General features: G+C 38.3%; 1 protein-coding gene across 1 annotated transcript; it reads left to right on the forward strand.

The window, feature by feature from the left end:
- The first annotated feature begins 13,844 nt into the window (after positions 1–13,844).
- On the forward strand, positions 13,845–22,275 carry FAM216B (family with sequence similarity 216 member B). Its single transcript, XM_044667392.1, has 3 exons — positions 13,845–13,919; positions 19,429–19,549; positions 21,947–22,275. The coding sequence occupies exons 1-3, from the start codon at positions 13,854–13,856 to the stop codon at positions 22,189–22,191; spliced, it is 432 nt and encodes a 143-aa protein (XP_044523327.1). The 5' UTR covers positions 13,845–13,853; the 3' UTR covers positions 22,192–22,275.
- The last annotated feature ends 1,972 nt before the right edge of the window (positions 22,276–24,247 follow it).

The raw sequence follows: 24,247 nt of genomic DNA on the forward strand, positions 1-24,247 counted from the left end.
CATTAAGCACCTGCTATGTGCCAGACACTGTGCCAATTCAAGAATAGGATCACATAAGGAAAACAGATTGCTTCCTCCTCCCCCCACTCCATCCTCCATTCCCTAGAATCTCACTCTGAGATTATAGAGCTGAGAAGTGTTGACACAGTTTGTTCTATGGCTAGCTAAGAGATTTTGAGAAAACAAAAGGCATAGTACTTTAGAAAAACCTTACCATGGAAGAAATATTTGTGGTTGAGTTTTTGAAAAATTTCTGTTTGTTTCTTCCACTTTCTCAATGAAAGAGAATCAATTAGAAATTAAGTTTCCCCCTACATCTAAATACTTTCCACACACACTGAGATTAGCCATGCTGGCTTGCTTACAGTTCTTGAATATGATCTGCTGTTCACCCATCCTACTGAGTGCCTCCCATACGTGGAATTATCTGCCTGCCCCTCTCACTTCTGTCTTTTGGCTTCCCTCAGTTTCTTCAAGACTTAAATCAAGACTCAATTCCCTAAGATTTTAGCAACTTCCTTTCTCAGATTGTTGTTGTTGTTGTTCAGTCATTTTTGAATCATCATGACCCCATTTGGAGTTTTCTTGGTAAAGATACGGGAGTGGTTTGCTATTTTCTTTTTAGTTCATTTTATACATGAGGAAACTGAGGCAAGAGAGTTAAGTGACTTGCTCAGGGCCACATAGCTGAGACCAGATTTGATCTCAGTATGTTGTCTTCCTGACTCCAGGTCAGGCTACCTCTCCTCTGTGCCATATATCTAGCCTCTTTCCGATTACTTTCTATCTAATCTATACCTATCTATAGATAGGCAATTGATAAAATAGATAAATAGATAGATAGATAGATAGATAGATAGATAGATAGATAGATAGATAGATAGATAGATAGATAGATAGACAGACAGGTAAGTAGATAATCTTTTTTTAAAACCCTTATCTTCCATCTTAGAACCTATATATACTATGTATTGTTTCCAAGGCAGAAGAGTAGTAATGGCTAGGCAATGGGGGTCAATTGACTTCCCAGGGTCACACAGCTAGGAAGTATCTGAGGTCACATTTGAACCCAAGACCTCCTGTCTATAGGTCTGACTCTCAATTCACTGTTCCACCAAGCTTCCCCTGCCCCCATCATCTTTTCTATTTGGTTATTTATGTCTCCTCCGTTAGAACATAATCATTTTGAAGGCAGGGAGGTTTTTTTTTTTCTTTATCTCCCAAGTACTTAGCATGGTCCCAGGTACATAATAAGTGCTTACATAAATGCTTCTTAACTGACTGACAACACTTTGAAACTAAAGACACTTCCTTCCTTTATTCCCTACAGCTTATAACACCTTCACAATGCATCAGTCAACTTAGCAAGCAAGCAGGTATTTATTGAGAAGGAAGAAAATGAACATTTATTAAACACCTACTGTGTGCCAGGTACTATGCTAAGTGCCTTACAACTATTATCTTATTTGATCATCACAACCATCCTGTGAGGTGGATACTACTACTTTTCCCATTTTATAACTGAAGAAATGGAGGCAGATATTCCCCAGATCTTCCTCTTTTACCCAATGCAGAGAAATGAGCCTGGGGGTGTTTGTTTCTGTTCAGTTTGTTCTTCTTAGTTTCAGATAGTTCGCTGCAATCATGGCAGCCTGGGAACCAGGATTTCAGGAAGGACATTAAAGCCAGTCAGCCCTAGCAAGGAAGCCTGGAGAAGTCAGAATGCCTAAAACTCCCAGGGATTTGGGATTTGGAACTGGTACTGTCCTTTGTAGGAACTCAGATAAATTATGAATCTAACCCTTTCCACTTCCCAGAGACTGAGGAGGTATAAGGAGAAATCATGGGGAAATCATGCCTTTCAGTTACTGGGAGAGTAAATTTGTATATTTGTTATTATTTTTCTGACTAAATTATATTTGATCATATCATTGATTAAATATTTCCTTGTAAAAACATCCAACTGTTAGTGGAAAAACATAACTGGAGTAGGGAGACCCCTCTTGTTCTTGGGGGAACACCATCAGTAGAGAGCCTAGATATCCAAAACCCTTTAAAGAGGACCAAAGAACCCTGGGGATGGGTGAAATCAAAGCTATCTGGCTTTCCAGTTAGTGAAGGCCACAATAGTCAATGCTATATATCTTTGGGGCAAAATAGAGCAAATGTAATTCCTCTTTTATTTAACAGTCTTTCAAATATTTTCATACAGCTATCCTATACTACCTGTACTCCCAAACTCATCTCCACAATCTTCTTTTCTCCAGGGTAAAAATGCCCAGCTCCTTCAATGAATTTTCATATGGCAAGAACTTGAGTCCCTTCACCATTCTAGTTGCCGTCCTTGGGACATTTAGCACATCTTTAGTCTTTCCTAAAATGTGGTACCCAGAAATGAACATGGTACTCCAGAAGAGTATGGAGGCCTTCTCTTTATATTCCTGGAATGTAGCCTAAGATTTTCTTAACTTTCTTGGCTGCAATAAACTTCCTATATCCTAAAGATACAGATATTGATTTGTAAGAGAGGAACTGAAAGGATTCCTTTCTGACCCTTCCACACAGCTCTCCTCTCCCTCTCTAAATACACAGGGAGATTCTCTCTTTCACGAAGTAGCAGTGGCTACTATTTATAGCTTCCATCACTCTGTGGAACAGAAGACCCTATCTCTGATTGTTACATGATTCTGCCACTTTTTGGTTGGTTGGTTGTTGTCCTCTGTACTCAAAGAGAGCCATCACTTGGTAATGTCTTTTGAATTGCTCATAAATTGGATTTAAATGAGGCAGAGTTGCAAAATCTTGTACCCTCTTCCAAAGGACAAGTCCAAGGACAAGACAAAAGTCAAAAAACCTGCTGATAGCTTGGGACAAAGTGGATGACTTTGGCTTCTTCAATGTCCATCCAAGCTCTAAGTCAGTGGTTCCCAAACTTTTTTGGCCTACCACCCCCTTTCCAGAAAAAATATTACTTAGCGCCCCCTGGAAATTATGAAACTTATTTATTGAACTCAGAAGAGAATGTAATACAAAAAAAAGTGTTGCCATCACCACTCTCCTGGATCACTGCAGCACCCACCAGGGGGCGGTAGCACCCACTTTGGGAATCACTGCTCTAAGCACTCCACAGTGCCACTTTCATGGCCATTAGAACAAATTGTTCTCACCCACCCCTTTCACCAGATAATGAGTCAGGGCTGCTTTCTTCCTTTGGTGTCCACCTGCTACCAAGCAGCCCTTAAAAAGACTAAGGGAGCCCTCATACCAGAGGTGCTAGTCTTCCCTGAACTCCCCCCACACTCCTGTCACTTCTTAGGACCCAAACAAAGGGCAGGTCTGGATGAACTGCCCCTCAGTGTGAACCAGTCAGTCCTGTTTGCTTGCTGACCAAATAATGCATCAAAGAGGCTTGTATATTTTTGTATTGTTTCAAAACTAGTTCAAAACTCATAAAATTCAAGGGAGTGATTGCTTTCTCTTCAAAGAAGAGATGCAGAGCTGATTGAGATTCTGAATTCCCACCTGTGTTTGCTCAAGAAAGCTTGTGGTGATAATTTTACATCTATTCTGTGGTTACCCTAGTGAGACCTCCCTTTGTGGTACAGATATCTCTTTATTACAAGCTATAACCAAACAATATTCAGGCCTACGAAACTGGGGCACATCCTGGGAAGTAATTTAGAAGTGAAAGGTCCACATGACTCATTATCTTTTCCCCAAGACACCTGCCCCTATGGTTTCAAAACCCAATCCATGAATTCTGAATTATTCCTTGGAAAATTCAGGGTCCCAGATTGGGTCAAGTATTCTACCCTCCATCTGTCATTCAGTCACTAGAGTGATCTTTTCCTGTGGTAGTTAAGCAAATAAACAAACTCCCAGCATCATTTGCTGTGATTTATGGAGGTGATAAAGTTTGAAGCTATTGAGATTTTAAAATGAAAGAAGAAATTTTGGGTTTGCAAAATGGAAAATTTGATTTTTGAGATTCACAAAATTCCCTATAATCTCATGGGATTCAGTGAAGTTGTTTTGCTTGATTTCTTAAGAATTCCATTTTTTAAAAAATGATTACAAGTTATCGATTAATGACAAGAAAACCATTATCCTCTGAAGGGTTTTCCCTTTGACTCTGAACAAGGGACTACAAGAGTAAGTCCAATTTAAAATGCTTTGGAAGATGGAGCAACACATCTGATTATCACTATCCATACAAGTTTAGAAAAGAAAATTACAAAAGCCAGAAAGTAAGCAAGAAGCTTAGTTTTAATATCGAGAAAACAAAGGTAATATTAAAAACAAATACCAAGGAAGGATGATGAGAGAAACCACTAAAAGAGGTATATAGGTAATGATGTAAATGTGCTAAGTAGCCTTTTTTTTAAACAGTGTATTTTATTTTATTTGTTTGTTTGTTTTTAAACCCTTAACTTCTGTGTATTGGCTCCTAGGTGGAAGAGAGGTAAGGGTGGGCAATGGGGGTCAAGTGACTTGCCCAGGGTCACACAGCTGGGAAGTGTCTAAGGCCGAATTTGAACCTGGTACCTCCTATCTCTACTGACTCTCAATCCACTGAGCTACTCAGCTGCCCCTAAGTAGCCTTTCTGCTAGTCTAAGTTGTAATTTGTTGTTATTATTGAGTTTTTTATTTTTGTTTTTGCTTTGCCAAAGTGAATCACAATTAGGATAGTGGCTCACTACTGAATAATAAAAAAATCTTTTGATAACATCATTTTAAAATTGGATTTTTAATTTAATCAGGGAGCTGGCCCTGGAATCAGAGACTTTTCTTCCTCAATTCAAATCCAGCCTCAGACACTTATTAGCTTTGTAACCCTGGGCAAGCCACTTAATTTGCCTCAGTTTCCTCATCTGAAAAATGAGCTGGAGAAGAAAATAGCAAGGCATCTTTGCCAAGAAAACACCAAAAGGGGCCATGAAGGGTCAGACATGACTGAAAAACCACTCAACAACAGTTTCATCAATGTAGGGAGCTCTAGTTAAGAAATTCTCTGTAGCCATGTAGCTTAGCAATTGTTCTGTAATTGGAGATTTAGAGTTGCCTGGGGCGCTGAAAGTTTATATGCCATACCCAGGGTCATATGGCCAGTATGATTCAGAGGCAAGCCTGAACATAGGTCTTCTAGATCCTCAGGCCAACTCTTTACCCACTATACCATACTACCTTTCTTGTAATTAAGAAAGCCATTTGGTTCCAGAGAAGGCTTCACTAAAAAATAGTTTATTATTTTAACCTACCATAATGCCACATTTGGCTTAATTTTACAGAATACATTCCCATCGACAAGACTATATATCATTATTTTTCAAAATGCTATATATTTGACTTTTTAGTGGAGGTTGTGGTTGTTCAATGTCTTTGAAAATGCAGTTAAAGCTAAATATCTCTCTCTCTCTCTCTCTCTCTCTCTCTCTCTCTCTCTCTCTCTCTCTCTCTCTTTCGCCTCTGCCCCCCCCCCTGCACACACATACACATACGGGCTGTCTAACTGTGGGCAAGACATTTCACTTCTAGGAATCAAAGTGATAAAAATATATGCCAGATACACACATTTGAGAGTAGTGCGGCTAAAGGCGCTCAGTACCTTGGACAGAGGCGGGGGTGCAGCTGGCTTTGGAGAGAAAGGATTCTTTACATCCTCACCCCCAACTACCTACTTCCTGATCTCCCTGAGCAGTCGCTGGAGGAGAAAGACTAGAAACTTTCAGAGACAACTGCTCTCGCTCTGCTCCTAAATCAGAGAAATCGTTCTGGGATCCTCTAGTTCCTCTCACCACCACGCTCCTCGCCCCAGCTCCCTGCTTCATTTTAAACCAGCTCATGCAGGAACTTGAGGGGATAGGGNTCTCTCTCTCTCTCTCTCTCTCTCTCTCTCTCTCTCTCTGGCTCTGTCTCTCTCTCCTCTCTCTGTCTGTCTGTCTGTCTGTCTGTCTGTCTGTCTGTCTCTCTCTCTCTCACACACACACACACACACACAGAGTAACATTTTCCAAGGCTTTCATGACTAACTCATCATCCCCACTTTAACAATTGTCCTTTTGGCATCTCTTGCCCAGAACATCATGGACATTAGCACAACATAACTGTGGAAAACAAAGAGCACAGGGTAATGTCTTAGAAGCTCTGGCAATGATTCATCTAAGGTTTCATCCAATAGATTTAAAGGAAGGACACCATTTGACCTAACTGCCTCTATTGAATATCCATTATGTTCTCTATACTGTACTCTGTACTGGGCACAATGAGGGATAAAAAAGACATAGGTCTTTCTCAGTGCGAGCTAGGACAGCTAGGGAGGCGTGATTAACATATATAAAGCTACAGTAAATAATATAGCAAAATGCAATTAAGTGCTAAATGGTGTGGTACAGTTTCTAAGCACTGAAGGAGTTCTAAGGAAAGGAAGATTGATGCAAGAAAGTTTCTTGGAAAGAAGTTCACATTTGAGATAGACCTAGAAGAATGAATAGCCTTTGAATAAATAAGGAAGAGAGCTGAGGGAATTTCAGGTACCCTATGAACAAGGTTACAAAGATCCCACTAGTCACTAAATCAGTGATGGGTAACCTTTTGAGCTTGGTATGTCAAAATTCGCCAAAAAACCAAGCATAACTCGAGTGGTATGTCACTTCAAGAAAAAAAAACCCATAATTTTGCAGTATTTATAGTTTAAATAACAAAAATGTATAATTGTAATATATGACTATATTTAATAAACCAAAATAGGCAAATTAATATAGGTAGAATTGTCATCTATAGTGTACAGAGTGTCTACACTACACTACAGCAAATGTTTCATCTTCGGCATGCAGCCCCATACTTCTCTGTATGCGGCTGCATGCGGCCGTGTGTCATCAAAAATGGCTATGTGTGTCAGTGCTGACATGTGTGTCATAGGTTTGCCATCACCGCACTAAATATTTGGTCAATGAACAGAATGCATGAATGAGCAGAAAAGGGACTATTAAACACCTACTGTTTGCAAATCCATTTGAGGGCAGCTGGTCAGTATGGTAGAGAGTTGGGCTTAGTCTGGAAGACAACTTCCTGAGTTCAAATTTGGTTTCAGACAATTACAAGTTCTTTGACCCTAGGCAATTCACTTGACCTAGTTTATCTCAGTTTTCTCATCTGTAAAATGAGCTGAAGAAGGAAATGGCAAACCACTCCAGTATCTTTGCCAAGAAAACCCCAAATGGATTCATGGAGAGTCAGATTTGAGTGAACAACAATTTGTAAGGTTTGAGATATGCAAGGATGGAAACAAAAACAATTCCTGCCCTCTGGAATCTTATATCCTGCTAAGGGGAAACCTTCCATTTAGACAAGAGGTGATAATAATCTGAGCTAGAATGGAGACTTTGACAGAGAGAAGGAAGCTGACCAGAAGGTTGTTGAGTAATTTCAGAGACTTGACAAGTAATTGAAATGGAGAGTGAAGGTGAGGAAAGAGTCAAAGATGAGGACAAAGTGTGAGCTTTGGGGTATTTGAAGTGATTTATCTAGCAGTCCATCTCTAATAAGCTTTGGCATAAAGGGAGATATCAAGCAAATCAGTAGAACAGGGAATTTGTTTTATAGTGGAAACTAAAAACCCTGATCTTTTCACTCTCCCTGGGCATTTTCCATTATACCAAAGATATAGCAGCAGAAGGAAAAAAAGATAAATCATAGAATTATGGACTATGAGAGCTATAAGGGACCTCTTGTTTTCCAGTCATGTCCAACTCTTGGTGATCCTAATTGGAGTTTTCTTTGCAAAAAAATATTAGAGTGTTTTGACATTTCTGTAGGTCATTTTTAATGAGAAAACTGAGGCATGGGGTTTAGTGATATGGCCAAGGTCAAGCAGCTAATAAGTGTCTGAATACAGATTTGAATTTGGGAAAATGAGTCTTCCTGATTCCAGGTCCAGTGTTCTATCCAGTATACCTAGTAGTCCATTAAGAGACCTTAAAGATCACCTAAAGCATCCCTCTCACTTTATAGCTGTCAAATCTGAGATTTGGACAGAGGTGTGCCAGAGCCAAATAAAGAGAGCTGATTCTCTTCAGTGTGAACATTTACATCTTAGAAATTGGGAAACAAATCGACTACAAATCAGGGATGGAATTATTGTTTTATTGATTATGCAAACTAAAGAAAGTCTTAAGAAAATGCTAATAATGCAAATTAAATTTAAAAGGGTATCATGTGTACATTCCCCCTCTCCCAGCCAATTATTAAACATTTACCAATATACTCTTGGCAGAGAACCAAGATCAATGAACTGGTAAATGGCAGAGAGAATCATGGGAGATGGAAATAATGCTAGACAAAGAATAAGAAGTTTTAAATTTCAATCTTGGCTCTTCTGTTACATCTCTTTGTGGATCTAAGCTGGTCATTTAAATTTTTAGGATCTCAGTTTCTTCATATGTTAAGCAAGGGGCTTTAATTGCATAATGTCTAAAGATCATATATCTCTATCATTCAATACTCCTATGTTTAAGGATCCCAGTATATAAGGTTCAAATAGAGAGGCTATGGGGCAGACAAGCATTAAGCTTCATTTAATACCTTCCAGACAAATTTTTTTAGCTGTTGACTTCCTCATACTTTCTATTCTTTATGTTACCAGGGTAACACTGTACCTAGCATCCAGCTATCACCCTCTGATTTTTTTTTAAATTTAAATTTATTTATTTATTTATTTGTTAAATAACCAGGTAACTCCCTCCCTCCCTTCCCTTCCCCTATTAGAGAAGGCATCTTTTGACAAAAAGATATGTATATATGAAACTATGTCTTGCTTATTTTTATTTATCTGTTCCTTCTCTAGAGGTGGACATACATAAGTCATCCTTCACATAATATTTCTGTTGGATATAATGTTCTCTTGGTTCTGTTCATTTTAGTCTTCATAACTTCATGTAGGTCTTTCCATATTTTTTTTAACTAACCCGTTCATCATTTGTTATGGTGCAGTAGTATTTCATCACAATCTTATGCCATACTACTCTGTTTTTCAAGAGGGAAAAAGGCTCTGGTAGAGTATCTCAGAACCCCATGGCTGGATGGATTTCATCTGGCTTTCCTTACAAAAAGGAGACATAGCTCAAGAATTTTAGCAAAGGGTTCTCTTTTTCAGCCCTCCCAAGATGTAGAAACTTGGGGAAAGTTCCTTGGGGTTTGTTTTGTGGTGAACAAGCAGCATAGCTAACTCAGAGAATAAAATACTAAATGATAAATAAATGCCTTGTCAGGGCCCTAACCATTTCCTATTTTCAAAGAAACAGAGTAAGGAGAGGAGTCATTTCTGAGTAAACAGGAGCAGTACTGACCAAGAAATTGAAATAAATACCCTAGCTTGGCATAGAGGAAAGACAGTAGGCTCTGGTGCCAGAAGACTTAGATCTGATTCCCATCTTTACTGTTTACTGAATGAGTCATTTGTCTTGGATTCTTTTCTACAGAAAGAGGAGGTTGAAATGGAGGATTTCTGAGCCCCTGAAAGTTCCAGAAGTATGATTTGAGAAGAATGGCTTGGCAGAAGTTACTCTCCCCAACTCCAGCTGAAAACATTGCTTTAGGGGGCAACTGGGTGGCTCAGTGGATTGAGAGCCAGGCCTAGAGATGGAAGGTCCTAGGTTCAAATCTGGCCTCAGACACTTCTCAGCTGTGTGACTCTGAGCAAGTCACTTGACCCCCATTGCATAACCCTTACCACTCTTCTGCCTTGGAACTAATACCTAGTGTTGATTCTAAGACAGAAAGTAAGGGTTTAAAATAAATTGCTTCATTTTCTGTCAATATATCTTCATTCCCTCAAGTTTGGAAAGATTTTTTTCTCCTTGCAAGAATTATTTTCTAAAATGCAAAAATCTCTAGGAGGGATCACACCTTAGTTATCAGCTAACATTTCAATTATCAGGTTACATCTTGTCAAGTATTAATTAACAGCCAGCTGAAACCAGGCATGGGACACGAAATAGAATTTTTATTTTTTATCAAATGGGATGTAGGAGAGGTACTTGGAGAAGTTTCCTGAAGGTAGAAAAGGGTTACTAATATAAAAGATGGAAAGGAAACCAGTTATGAATTTTACCTACTCTATAATTTTGCTCTGAGTTGAATCAGTAACAGCAGATTGCATGTATAACATATGGAAGGGAAAGACCTGAAACTATAAATGATTAAAAATTCTGAGAGACTGGGTTCTGGGTAATGTATAATGAGAGAACACGGAGAACTATGTTCCCTAGTATTTCACAAAATTCCTTTTAACATCTCCACCACATTGTGTGGCCATGTTTTGTATATAATTGTTTGTAACTCTGCCTCTCTCTCACTTTTCCTGTGACCTCAGCTTGGTTAGCCAGCTTTTTTACATTAGTTATTATTAATAAACTTCATAAAATAATTATTGTATATTAATTTTAAAGCTTTACATGTGTTATCTCATTTGATACTCATAAGAAGAGGAAAGGAATATGCATTTATACAACATCTACTATGTTCCAGGCACTCCACTAAGCACTTTACAATTATTATCTCATGTGGGCTTCCCATCACCCCTGCAAAGTAGGTGCTTTTTTATTATTTACATTTTCCCCTTGAAGAAACTGAGGTAAACAGAAGTTAAGTGAATTGCTCATGGTCACAGAGCTTCCATTTTATAGATGAGGAAACTGAGTAATTTATGGTGAAGTAACTAGATGAGAGAGAGAGAGAGAAGACATGATTTCTAAGGTCCCTCCTAGCTCTAAAGCTTTAGATTCTTTCCCATGCTAAGATTCTCTGGAAGTGGAAAAACATTTTTGTTTTTTACTACATTCATTCATTCATTCATTCAATTAACACTACATGGCCCCATAGTGAGGAGGAGAGTGCCTACTGTGCCTCTCGGGTGAATTTTGCTTTCCATTACCACCCTGTTGTGTTCCTGAACATCAGGTCCTCCAGGGAGCCTTTTTCTTTTCACTTAAGGACTGCTCCAGTTCCTCCCATCCCAATACACTGATTGGTTCTCAAACTGTTTTATTCAACAACCTCTTTAAGGCCCCCATGACCCTCACTTCCCCACATTGCCCAAAGGGAAAGAAAAAAAAAAGTGCTAGCATTTCATTATAAAGTGAAGTTCAGGAGAAGGAACAACATTTTACTCTGATTCATTTACTTCAAAAGCAAAACAAGGGCTATGTGTTTTTTTCTGTTTTGTTTTACCTATCAAAGTTTAGAATACCAGGGGTAGGTCAAGAGTAGAAAGGACAGTGGGAGAAAGAAGCAGATGGAAAGGAGGTCAGATCCTAAGGTTGATAATAAGAAACGAACCTTAGAGATTATCCTATCCAACCTGTTCATTTATAAAATAAAGAAGAGAACCCCAAAGAGGTCAAGGAACTTGCTTGAGGTCACATAGATAATAAGCAACAGAGACAGCATGTGAAAACAAGTTTAGGAAAAAACCTAGTCTAAGAGAATGCTCCTGGAATTCTTAACCTTCTTCAATTCACATTGTTGTCTCCAGGCAACAAGTGTCCACAGGGTTTGCCCAGTAAAATTAAGGCTAAGGATTTCCTTCCCTCATTGATTGATGATGCAAAGTTTAGGCACATTCAGAATTTTCCTAGAATTCTTGACCTTCTTCAATCTCACATTTCCATCTCCAGGTACCAAGTGTTCACTTGGTTTGCCCAGTAAGATTAAGCACAAGAATATCCTTCCTTCTTGACTGATAATACAAAGTTTAGGCACAATTATAGTTTTGGCACTCTATATTTCAATCAGTTAAGGAAATTGTGGTAAACAAAGGTTCTATGTCTATTACATTCCATCTTCCCCATAACACTCCATGTGTCTTTGCACAGCCTATTCATCTGTCCCTGAAATGTTTTCTTTCCTCACTTCTGCTCTAGCTCCCTGAATGTCTCAACTCAATTGTTTCTTTTCTAGAGGCTTTTCTTAATTCTCCCAATTTTTAATTCCTGATTTTAATCTCACTTTCTTATCTGTAGCCCCAGAACTTAACACATAATAGGAGTATCATAAATGATTGTGGATTGCTTTATTACTTGACTTGACAATTGTTAATCATATTGGATAAAGAAAATGACAAGAAAAAAAGTGGGCTGATTCTCAGAAGTTAGGCAGGGCATCAGCTGATTTTTTTTTCTGCCTCACAATGTTGCTAGGATATTAGGCTGTCAACAGAATGAAACACTACCATCATGACTACCAAAAGGAGAGACCAAGAAGGGAACTGAGCATATCCTAAGAAGAAACTGAATTTAAAACAAATTTCAGCAGAAAGGTAACTTGTAAAACAAGGTAAGTCATCTTAGAATAATTTATCAGATATTGTCTAGGAAAGATCTATACATCCTCCCAAGAGTTTTCATCATACCCTGGATATGAGCCATTGGGTTACTAAAAATAGAAACTAATGTCTCCTCTGCAGTAGCCTAGGAAAAGTCTACATGATATAAGAATTAGCTTTCCCAAGAAAGAAATGTAGTCAGAATACTTGTTGTCCTTGAACTGCAAGAGCAAGGGAATGTTTTTGGCTCAGAAAATATTTAACCTCTACTCTAAAAGCCTGGAAAATGGAAAAAAAGGATGTTGAGATGAGACAGATGCCTGTTTGAAGTAGTTTTGAATCAGAAAGTCATTAAAGTAAAATGTATCACAGCCAGCATGGTGCCCATAGTCTTACTCTAAAGGAGAGCAGCAGTAAATAAAACATTTCTAGTTTAATTTATAATTTTTTTATCATAGATAAAGGATACAAATGTGATTTTCCCCCCATAAAATCTCAGAATCATAGGTGGACTCAAAATCCAAGCACTGGGTCTTCTCTTTCCAGGCAATTAAACCATCATCTGGGAGACTTCCTGAGTACTAACTTGACTGAGTCAATAAAAGGTAATGTTTACTATTCAGCTCAAATTCATTGGATCTCACTTATAACAACTAAGTCAACAGCATAGAATTTATTTTTTTTTCTTCAGTCCACCTATAGGTGAACTGTTTGTGATGGAACTTGAACTCTTGGAGGACAAGGACTGTTTTCATTTTTGTCTTTGTTTTCTTTAGTACCTAACACAGATGACAAGTAGGTGCTTTAATTGGTGATTGTTGATGGATTAGTCAGTAGCCTGAGATGATGCACGCCAAATACACTTGGCATATTATTTGCTTCTGCTGTGTTCATTTCCTACAATTCAGCAGTAGTGAAAAGTAAAGCTTTAGGGGTGGGGGGAGAGAAGGAATTTAGTTATTCTAGTTCCTATTCCTAGCTAGTCCTATCAAAGCCAGAGACTGATCCTACATCCCTAATCCACTCCCTCTTGGTCACCAAAAGACAGAAAAAGAAGATTCTCGGAGAAGACCATTAGAGATCTTACCTGATTCACCTACTTCAACAGTAGCCAAGTCTTAGTCATAGCTACTTTGAACTTCTCATTCTGAATCTCTGAGGAAGGAAAAAAGAAAAGGAAGATGGTCAGCCCTTTGCAGCTCATCATAAATTATCATGTAGTTATGCTCAGAAATAAGGAATGCCTGTATAATGTTGCTCTCTGAGCCTTACTGGACCAACACTAAAGGGAAATGGGAAGAGTAAGTGCCAAAATTAACCACATGATGAAGGATAGATGGATGAACTGACTCACTACATGGTTGGCCAATCATTAATTAGATAACTAATATAGTTACTTACTCTTCTCACATTTAGGTTTATCCCCAAAGCAAAGGATCCAATCAGGCTGGAATTTTATTATTTATTTTTCTTTTTCCTTCTTGCAATAGGAGAAAGATGAACCCCAAACATTTATCCCTTATGCCTAACAAAATGTTTAGCAAAAAGCTTTCTTGCAAAACAACTGGTTCTTCAGACTGGGAAGGTGAACTACTACAGGTAAGACATAGAATTATGGAGTTTTAGAACTGGAAGAGACCTTTGAAGTTATATCATGCAGGAAATCTTTCTACAATGTTCCTGAAGAATGATGGTGAAAATTTTACTTCAATACATCTAGTGACAATTAGCTCACCAGGGGGAAAGAGAATAGGCATTCATAGGGTTCCTACTACATGCCAATTTTTACAAATATTATTTCATTTTGTCCTCACAAAATCCCTGCAACTCAGGTGTTATTATTACCCCCTTTTTACAGTTGAGGAAACTGAGACAAACAGTTGTTAAATGAGTCACCCATGGGTATGTAGTAAATGCCTGTGGGCAGTTTGGAACTCAGGTCTTCCTGACTCCAGGCTCAGTAATCAATCCACTGTCATCAACTGCCTCTGATACTTCTTTTTAAAACTCTTTTCTTCCATCTTGGAATCAATACTGTATATTGGTTCCAAAGCAGAAGAGTGTTAAGGGCTAAGCAATGGGAGTCAAGTGACTTACCTAGGGTCATAGAGGTAGGAAGTATATGAGGTCAGATTTGAACCCAGGACCTCCCATCTCTAGGCCTGGCTCTCAATCCACTGAGCAACCCAGCTGCTCCCTGCCTCTGATACTTCTTGAGGCTGATTGAGCCATGTTTTCAAACTTCATCAGCTAGGTCCCAAATAGTCCAAATAAAGAGTCCCCTGAAGTTATCTAACTACTTTAATCTGAATTATGTATCTGCATTAGGTTCAAACCATTGACCATATTTTGTTGTTATAACTTCAAGGAGGGAAAATTCAAATACATGGCACCATTTCAGAGGATTCATTTCTAATTGGGACACTAATAGGGACCTAGTTGTAATTCAGTTAGAACTGTTTTCAGGAAAGTTATATGTACAAAAACATAGCTCTTTGACATCTCAAGAAGGGTGACCATCTCTGTTTGACGAGGGCATTATCTGGAAAGTTCTGAGACATCTAGGAAATTTGAATAAAATTTTAGGAAATCTAGTGGTTTCTGTTAAAATATCCAAAGGAATGTCATTCTATCCCTAAAGGAAATCCCAAGCACCTTAACCAAGTGCAAAAATTTAATTGTAAAGTCATCTAAGAATAAGTAATAACTGATCTCAGTTTTTTGCCTATACCTTCTCTTTCTGTAGTTGGTTTTTCTATCACTTCCTGAAAGTTAAAAATCATCCGGAAGGATACATATCCTTTGCCCTTAAGTTGACAACTGATTGAGAAAGTCATCTGAAGCTATTACCTCCACTTCTCTCCTCTCCATCTTAAGCTGTTTGTAATTGGGCTTCCAACCTCCTCATTCAAATGAAATGATTCATTCTGATGTTACCAAAGATCTCCTAGCTTGCCAAATCTAATGGTCTTTTATCTCACTTTGCCTATCTGATTGTTTCTTTTCAGTCTCAGATGAATCTTCATCCATGGGATACTCACTATTAGTGTCTCCCAAGTTTTTGCCCTGGGTCTCTTCTTCTTTATACTATCTCATTTGGTGGTCTTATCTGCTTCTATGGGTTCAATGATCATCTCTATGCAAATAGTTCCTAAATCTATATACACATCCTTGTCTCTCTACTCAGTTCCAGCTCTGCATCACTTACTTTTTGACATCTTAAATTGAACAAACCTCAGGCATCTCAAACTCAACACTTTCAAAAAAGAAATCATTTCCCCCAAACCCTCCCCTCTTTCCAAGTTTTCTCTTACTACGGAGAACACCAGTATCTTCCCAGTCACTCAGGTCCACAATTTGTGTCATCCTTGATTCTTCACTCTCATGCACTCCACACATATCTAATACATTGTCAAATGTTATTTCTATCTTCATAACATCATCCAAGCCCCCATCTCCTGTTGCCTAGACTTTCAAGAACCTTCCAATTGGTCTCCCTGTCTCAAATTTCTCCTCCTTTGAAGTTATGCTCTACTTAACTATCAAAATGATTCTCCTAAAGCAATGATCTGGTCATGTCATTCCCTACTCATCAAACTGTGGCGATTTCCCATTACTTCCATGATCAAATATAAAATTCTTCATCTGGCATTTACAGCTCTTCATAAACTGTTTTCTTCTTACTTTTCCAGGCTTCTTTACTCTTAGCTCTCTATGCACTCTATGTTCTAGCTACAATGGCTTACATGTTGTTCCTCACACAGTCCTCCACCTCCCATCTCTAGGGTTTTGCACTGGTTGTCCCTTATATCTGGAATGCAGGAAGATAAATTCTTCACCTCTGCCTCTTAGCTTCACTGACTTCAAGGCTGAGTTCATTGCCACATTCTATAGCAGTGGTTCCCAAACTTTTTTGGCCTACCACCCCCTTTCCAGAAAAAATATTACTTAGCACCCCTGGAAATTAATTTTTTTTAATTTTAATAGCAATTAATAGGAAAGATAAATGCACCTGTGGCCATCACCGCCCCACCCTGGATCGCTGCAGCACCCACCAGGGGGTGGTGGTGCCCACTTTGGGAATCACTGCTCTTTCCTGATCAATCCAGCTACTAGTGCTTTTGCCTCTGAGATACTTATCATACAATCTGAATATCCTTTGTATGTGCCCAGTTATTTTCATGTTGCTTTACCTTTTGAATGTGAGTTTCCTGAAGGCAAGAAATGTTTTTGTCTTTCTTTGCATCATAAAGCTTAGAATAAAGCCTGGCACACAGTAAGTGCTTAATAAATGTTAATTGATTGATTGTTAAAAACAAAACTGTCTTCCCTTGAGATCTCTTTGCTCCTGGATCTGGCCTGTCTCTCCACCAAATTGCTCATAGTTATCTCTCTGTATATCATGTAAAAAGATAAAGACTTCCACTAGGATCTAAACATCTTTGTCCAACTGCTAAAATCAGACTTTCATTTGAAATTCTCATTTACCTCACAGAGTGAAAGTTCCTATTGCTGTTTATTAATTTGTTTTTGTAATGGTTACGGATCTATTAAACTTAATGAGGGTTCAATGCATTCCCAGATCACCTAAGATAGAGTCACTCACATTCCATTTATAAAGTTTTTGGTTTTTAGGAAATTAAATTACTTATTCAAACATGAAATCTATTCTCCTCCCATTATTATTACCCATATGCTACTACCATATTGTCCTAGTCATTACTCATATTAGTCTTATTTAGGAAATAAATAGTTGGTTCATGCTCTGGAATATGAACCACCAAGATTCCCTATCTACAGCCGAAAACATTACCAAGAATACATAGATTTCAAATCCAAGATTTGGGTCCTATTTCTGAGTACCATACCCCAGTGGAAATTTCTCACAAGGAGCATAAGCAATTTGCCTAGTCTCTTAATGCTAAATTTATGTAAAGTTATCTTGTCTAACTATGGTTCAGTGGCAGCTAGGTGACAGTGGATAGAGCAGTGGGTCTGGAGTCAGGAAAATTCATCTTCCTGAATTCAATCCAGCCTCAGACACTAGCTGTGTGACCTTGAGCAAGTCATTTAACCCATTTGCCTTAGTTTTCTCATCCATAAAATAAGCTAAAGAAGAAAATAGCAAATCACTGCAATAACTTTGCCAAGAAAACACCAAATGGGGTCATAAAGAGTCAGATATGATTGAAAAATTACCAAACAACTACTGTGATTCAAGATTTTAGATCTGATCTCACAAGGGCAGTATTTAGTTTTCTGAGCCTCTAAAAAAACATAATGAGTGCTCAGTGGTTGCCCAGAACTGAGAACCTGGGGCCACCTGAATTTGGTTACTTTCTCTCTGAAAGCATAGTTCCTTGCTCCATACTCTTCTTTCTGCCAGCAATGGGGCTTATAAAACAATCACCCAAGAAAAGTTTATGAATAGTTGGAATAAAGAGAACTTTTTCAGGTGCTTCCTCTTCCAGGGATCTCCCCTTCACCTGAAGCTCAACACTTTTCCTCAGACTCATTTTTCAGAAACTTTGCCATGAATCCAATACTTGGTGATTGGACAGTGTCATAGTGGAATTTACTCCTTCTTCACCTTTGGGGTTCTCTTTGTTGATCATCCATTGTTGCTTCGGCTTTTCTTACTCCAGTGCATCCTCTGGTCCTGAGATGAGGGTCTTCTCCTTCAGCATGTCTACAGAAAATTCCAGCCTGGTGCTAAAGGGTTCTACAAAGGCTGGTGGCCAAGCCCCCAAGGCAGACCTCTTTATGCTCCACTCTGGCTGAGGCCACCAGTGCTGCCTCATGTCTCTTCATGGGAGGTGGGGAAGATGGCCTTTTCTCAGCTGATGGACTTACATTCATGCATACACACATGTGCACATAACCCATTCTGTAGATCCATTTCTATTCATGAAGGGGGGCTGCAAAGTGTTCCGTCTACCAATCCAACCTCACACCCATGTAGAGAACCTAAGGGAGGTGCTGAGCTCACAGACCATTTCCTTACTCCCAGCTTTATTATTCTGGATATCTTTCAACCTACTTCAGGTATATCAATGATCATTTCTAATCTATTCAATTTTTCACCTTGGAGGAATGAATTAACCCATTGTTTCCTGAAATGATTTTAGCTGATATAGTGAAATAATAAAGGGGAACGCATGAGGAACCCTCCAATACTCAATGCCCCCATTTCAACATCTCTAAAATATAGATACTAACCACAGTACCCTTACTTCTCTCATCAGGTTAATATACTACTCCCTTTCACACTCACTACATTTCAAGCAAATTAGCCCACTTGCTATTTCTCCCAAATGCAGAATTAAGTCTCTTTCCCCTGTGCCTTGCATAATCTGTTCTTCATTCCTAGAATACACTTGCTCTTTACCTTCACTTTTAAAAGTTTATGTGTTATCATCTACCCCAAACCTTCCGTAATCCTTCCAGTCATTCATGTTCACTTCTGATCAAATTATTATGTATTCACTTACCTGTTTTCAAATATCATCCAGCAGGATGAAGGCTTCTTGAGGGTAAAGATGTTTTTCCCCTATTTTGTCTGTGTTCATAGTTTCTTGCACACAATAGGAACTTGATAAATGTTTGTTGAATTTAAAATTAAATCGAACAAGAAGATTTCATTCGACAAGCATTTATTAAGGTTTACTGTGCTGCAAATCATTGCACTAGAGATTAAGAATACAAAAATAAAAGTGAAAAATAGTCCCTATTCTCAAAAAACCTACATTTGCTTAGGGATAAAGTCTTAGAAAAATCATATGCCCACAATTATCCCCCTTTCCCACATGCTTTAGGATTAGAGGCTCATAGAAACATAAATAGATCTTCACAGTACTTCAGAAGCCATAGTGACTTCTCTTGATTCTTTTCTCCTTTTGGAATTTCTTTTATCTTAAAATAGGCCAATCAAAAAAAAATTTTTTTAAAAGAATTCAAGCTATTGCCCAAACGATTGTTTCCCAACTTTGTAAAAAATTTAAAACTTTTGGGGGGGATAGACTCATTTCTGTAGGATCCAGTGAGAATTCACTCTGCTCTTTACCCTCCATGTGCTAACTCATCACAAATGTCTGTTTTGCTCCATCAGAACCTAAAGCCAGGACAGCGATGCTGTTTGAAAAGAATCATGGACGTTTATGATTCTAAGCCCGAATGGGAGAAACTGAAAAGGCAATATGCTCTCAGTCTGTTCTACAAATATTTCCTAGGTAAGTCTTATTCACTCAACCTACAGCAAGAACCTAAGGAAATCATTTGTATTCTGCAACTTCAGTCAAGTGCAGAGAAGAACAATTCCAGAAGCATCCCCTCAGCCACTTGGGTAGTAGTATTAGAATGCTTTGCTGGTCAAGTGTTCAGTGTGTCACTGGTCAACAGGAAGTAAGGTGTCAAGGGACAAATTAGGACAATTTTCAGGAAGGGAATTATGAGCTAGTTAGGAAAAAGATAATTGTTGTATAAGTTGTTCAGTGTTCAACTTAAATCCCTCCTTTTCTGTGAAGTCTTCCCTGACTAGCCCTCCTGAAGCCCTGAGATGTTTTTTTTTAAATCCTGTAGCCCTTCCATTCCCTATAGCTCAACTAGCAATCAATTCATACTCATAGTATTATTTGCTGTATTTATCCCAAAATAAAATAAATTGGGTTTTCTCTCCCCCCAATAGTTTAAGTTAAAAATAGAGGTCATGTTAAATTTACACACAAACATCATCTAACAACAAAGGTAAGTGCAGGATAAATGCTTGGTCATCAGATCTTATAAAAAGTATGCAATTCAGCAACTCCAGAGGTTTCCATTTGGATTAGCACTCACTCTGTGATGGGTACTATGTTGGACACTAGGGCTACAAAAATGAAAAATGACCTAATCCCTTCCCTCATGGTCACAGGAAACAATATCAAATTCCTATTATACTAGGGAAAGACTGATAAATCCAAAGGAAAAGTCTAGGAAATATGCTAAAATAAATTTTAAGGGGGTGATGGAAAGTGATGATATTACGCGTAGAGGAGAGGAACTCAAGGGAAGGTTTCAGGGACAAATTTAGATCCTGAGATGGATTTGAAGAAAAGGTAAGACCTCAAAAGATAAAGATAGAGGGAAGTCTATTTCACCATTTCAAGCATAGGGGACTGAAGGAATCAAGGTTTGGGGAGTGGTGTGCTGTCTGAATTTGTTGGGAAGGGAGAATGATCCAACTGAATGGAATAGTGAGAATGTGAAGAAGAGAAATATAAGATGAGGTTGAGAAAGTAAATTGGAGCCCAATTATGGAAGGCTTGAATTCTGGGGTATATACTGTATCCAGTAGACAAAATGGAGCCATGGCAGAATTTTTTAGCAGAGGAATACAGTCAGAATGATATTATCCAAGATTACTTGGATAGCATCATGGAGAATGATTGAATAGCTGGAAGATCAGTTAGTAGGTTCTTGGAACTGATGGTAGCCTTGGCCATAAGAAAACACCATCTGTGATCCTATGGATTCATTAAAGCTTACAAAATGGCAAAGAGGCTGCAAATACCTGTATTGAAAAGTATCGTTTCAAAAATCTCTAACCCTTTATGGTTTGTCATTCCATTTATAAAGTTATTTGCTACCTCTTCATTCAATTAAACAAACATCTATTAAGGCCTGTATTAAAAGGGATAGTCTCTTTTATTGAGAATCAACAAAGGAAAGTCTGGGTGGCCTCACCACTTGAAAGGTTTAGAGTGTAGAAGGAGTTCAGTTCAGCTGAGGGAATTCAAGTTGGCCTTCAGAGTAAAGTAGGAATTGAAGAGTATTAGAAATGCTGAATTTCAAATTCACCAAATGGAAATGAAGATACTCAAGTTTGAAAAGTTGAAACTAATAGAGGCAGTAATGGTGTAGATATAGCAGAAATTCTGAAGAATGACAGTGATGAAAATGATGAAAAGGTGGGATAAAAACTGAAAGGCATAGCCATGAAATGAAGAGAGAATGAAATAAATTCAGGCAATTCATCATAAGAAAGGTTGTAACTTTATTTTACATTGACCACACATCTACAATTAAAAAATGTTAAATTTTTAGAGGGACCCTTTAAAAGTTCCAAGTTGTATTTTTTTAGTTTTTTTTAATTGTATATTCCATCTCTCCAGATAAGTGGCCCCTTGAAGACAAGGGATTGTCTCAGATTTTTTTCTATCCTTAGGTTCTATATCTGGTCCTTAGTAGACACTCAATAAATGTTTAACTGTTGATATTTATGATTAATAAGTAAGAAACTGTGAGGGATGTGAATGATAGAAAACAAGATCTAGTCCCTGTCTTCCAGGATGTTACAGGTCCCAACAGTAATTCACAGTTCACCAGTGAAAGTGTAGATGGTTCTTGACATTCAATTTGGAGAGTTACATTTTAGGAAATGTTTTGACAAGTTGGAGAGCATCTTGTTAGGAATATTGTAGGAGGAGTTTCTGTGTACGATGGAATGGATTTAATGGCCTCTGGCCACTCTTTGGCAGAGATGCTAAGGATTCCCTTTGAGATTATGTGGCATTCTACAGAAAACTTTAAGTGAATGTTGGTCGATATGATATTATATGTTCTTGTCTTTTCTCTATCTTTTGGCCCAGGTTATGTTCCCAAAGACAAAGTGGCATCCTATGTTCCCCTTATAAAAAATTATTGTAAAAAAGTACCCACGAAGCAAAAAAATAAAGAACCCAAAACATGGAAGACCTCTTCTTCTTTTCCATCTTACAGAAGTCCTACTCCATCTTACACAAGTTCTTCTCCTAGTTATCCTGGTACTTCGAATTCTATTCCCAGAAGAAATCTGACCTCAAGTTACCCCTCTTACTGTTCACGCTGTCGTTAGTGGACAAGGATTTGATGGAGCATGAAAAATTACAAGACGGAACATAGAAATCATCCAAGATCTTTAAGCTACTTTAGGAATGATATCTCCCTTCTCTGTTCACACTGACTGTGAAGTAGAATCACAAGAACAATAGTTTTAATGAGTTGTATTAGTGAGATATATAGATTACAAACAAGGAAGCTTGTAATCCAACTTGACCTTACCTGTACAACATAGTGGAATTGGGAGATGTAAGTAAAGGAAGACACTTAGCCTAGGAAATAAGCATATCTCTCTGTAACTAAATTGCACCAGGAATTGTTGTACAATAAAACCACTTTTAAAGTTTGCAAAATGAACTGTTTCACTTAAATAGGGCTTTCCCTGAATGTAGAGTCAGTCCTTCTGGAGAGTCAACCCCTTCAAATCACAGAATGCCCATGTTGGAAGAGACTAGAGAGGTCACCAAACCCCACGTTATAGGTTGATAAGACTCCCCTCAAAAACATACCTGATGGGTTGACATCCAGCTTCTGCTCAAAAAACTCCAGTGAAGGGAATGCCTTTCCCAACACAATTCATCTCTTTTGGGCAGTTCCAATAATTAAATGAATGTATGGAAGCCTTTCCCTTTCTATACCCTCCTAATTCTTCCTTTTTGAGGCCAAACAAAACAATTTTTACCCCAGGTCTTCATGAAAGCCCTTCAGATAGAGTGCTTATTGTTAAGTCTTTTTTTCCAGGCTAATTATCAAAAGTTCCTTTAAATGATTCTCATCTGACAAGAAGCCTAGACCTTTTATTATCCTTTTTGCCATCCCTTAGATAGCCTATAATTTATCAATGTCCTCACTAAACAGAGGCACCCAGAACCAAACACAATACTCTAGGTGTGGTCCTCCTAGGACAGGGTGCAAGGTGACTATCATCTAAGGATAGACCTCTCAAGAATAACTGTTTCAAGGAAGTCTAAAGCAGGTCCATCTCCAGAGTTGAGCTCTCTGTGTAATAGAGGATGTTACATCCCATGCTCAGTATTTGTGAGGGATTTCTAAACTGTGTGAAATGTTGAGGAACTATCACACTGACTATTCGGAGCATCCAGTACATATTAACCAATCGCAGCCAAGTAGAAAGAGATTTTCTTCCAAAAGTCATTGGGCTCTACATGTTATTCTTCCTCTCTTTCTACCCAGTGAGCATTACAATTTTCCTAAGCTTTTGCATCATCTTGACACTGGACTTATCAGTCTCCTCCAGCTGGGTTGGCTCTGAGCTGGAGGTAATTGAACTTGCTTAGGGTGAGAAAGCCCAGGGATCCGTCACAAGCTTTGTGTCGATAAGATCTTTGTTTTCACAAGCCTCCAGTTGGCCCCCTCCTCAGAACAAAGATAGAAACAAAAAGAAATTTTCTGAAATCCTTTCTTTTCGAGGCTTAAGAATTTTTGAGAAGGTCTTATTCATATGTCTCTAAGCATCCACACTGATAAGAAAACTAAAAGAAGTTATGGATCTAGAAAATCCTGGTCCTAGAACTGAGATCTTACTTGAATTGATACTATCATAAATAGAATATGATATGGTTGCTGGTCATGGAATAAGAAAGAATGAGTTTTGGACCTAGTTTTGCCACTTAGTAGCTATATAACCCTGGGCAAATTATTTCAATTCTCTGAGAATATGTTTATCAGGAAAATGGGCATAGTAAAAGCTGATCAAAAACAGGATCATTTCGAAGACCAAATGAAACGTGCCTGAGAAAACATGCACAATGAAAACCGTCCAATCCTAAATGAATGTAATGCATTATTATGGAGGTGAAGGTGTTATGGTCCATTTATATATGCTCTTAAAAGCAATACACTAAGGAAGCCTGAAAAAAATCAAGAGTGATGCAGGAAGTGAACAAACTCCTTAAGTGGGTTGCTCAGCATAGTTTCATAATAAAAGAAACTGGCATAAATTGGTATGCCTAGCCTTTAAGGAGACCAATGGTTTATCCCAGTCTCCAAGTCCCACAGGTGGGAGAGAAAGAAATGGGCACCATTCTCAATTGCTCTCCTCTCCTTTTTGA

Source organism: Gracilinanus agilis, chromosome 3 (genome assembly GCF_016433145.1).
Source record: "Gracilinanus agilis isolate LMUSP501 chromosome 3, AgileGrace, whole genome shotgun sequence".
Classification (NCBI taxonomy): domain Eukaryota; kingdom Metazoa; phylum Chordata; class Mammalia; order Didelphimorphia; family Didelphidae; genus Gracilinanus; species Gracilinanus agilis.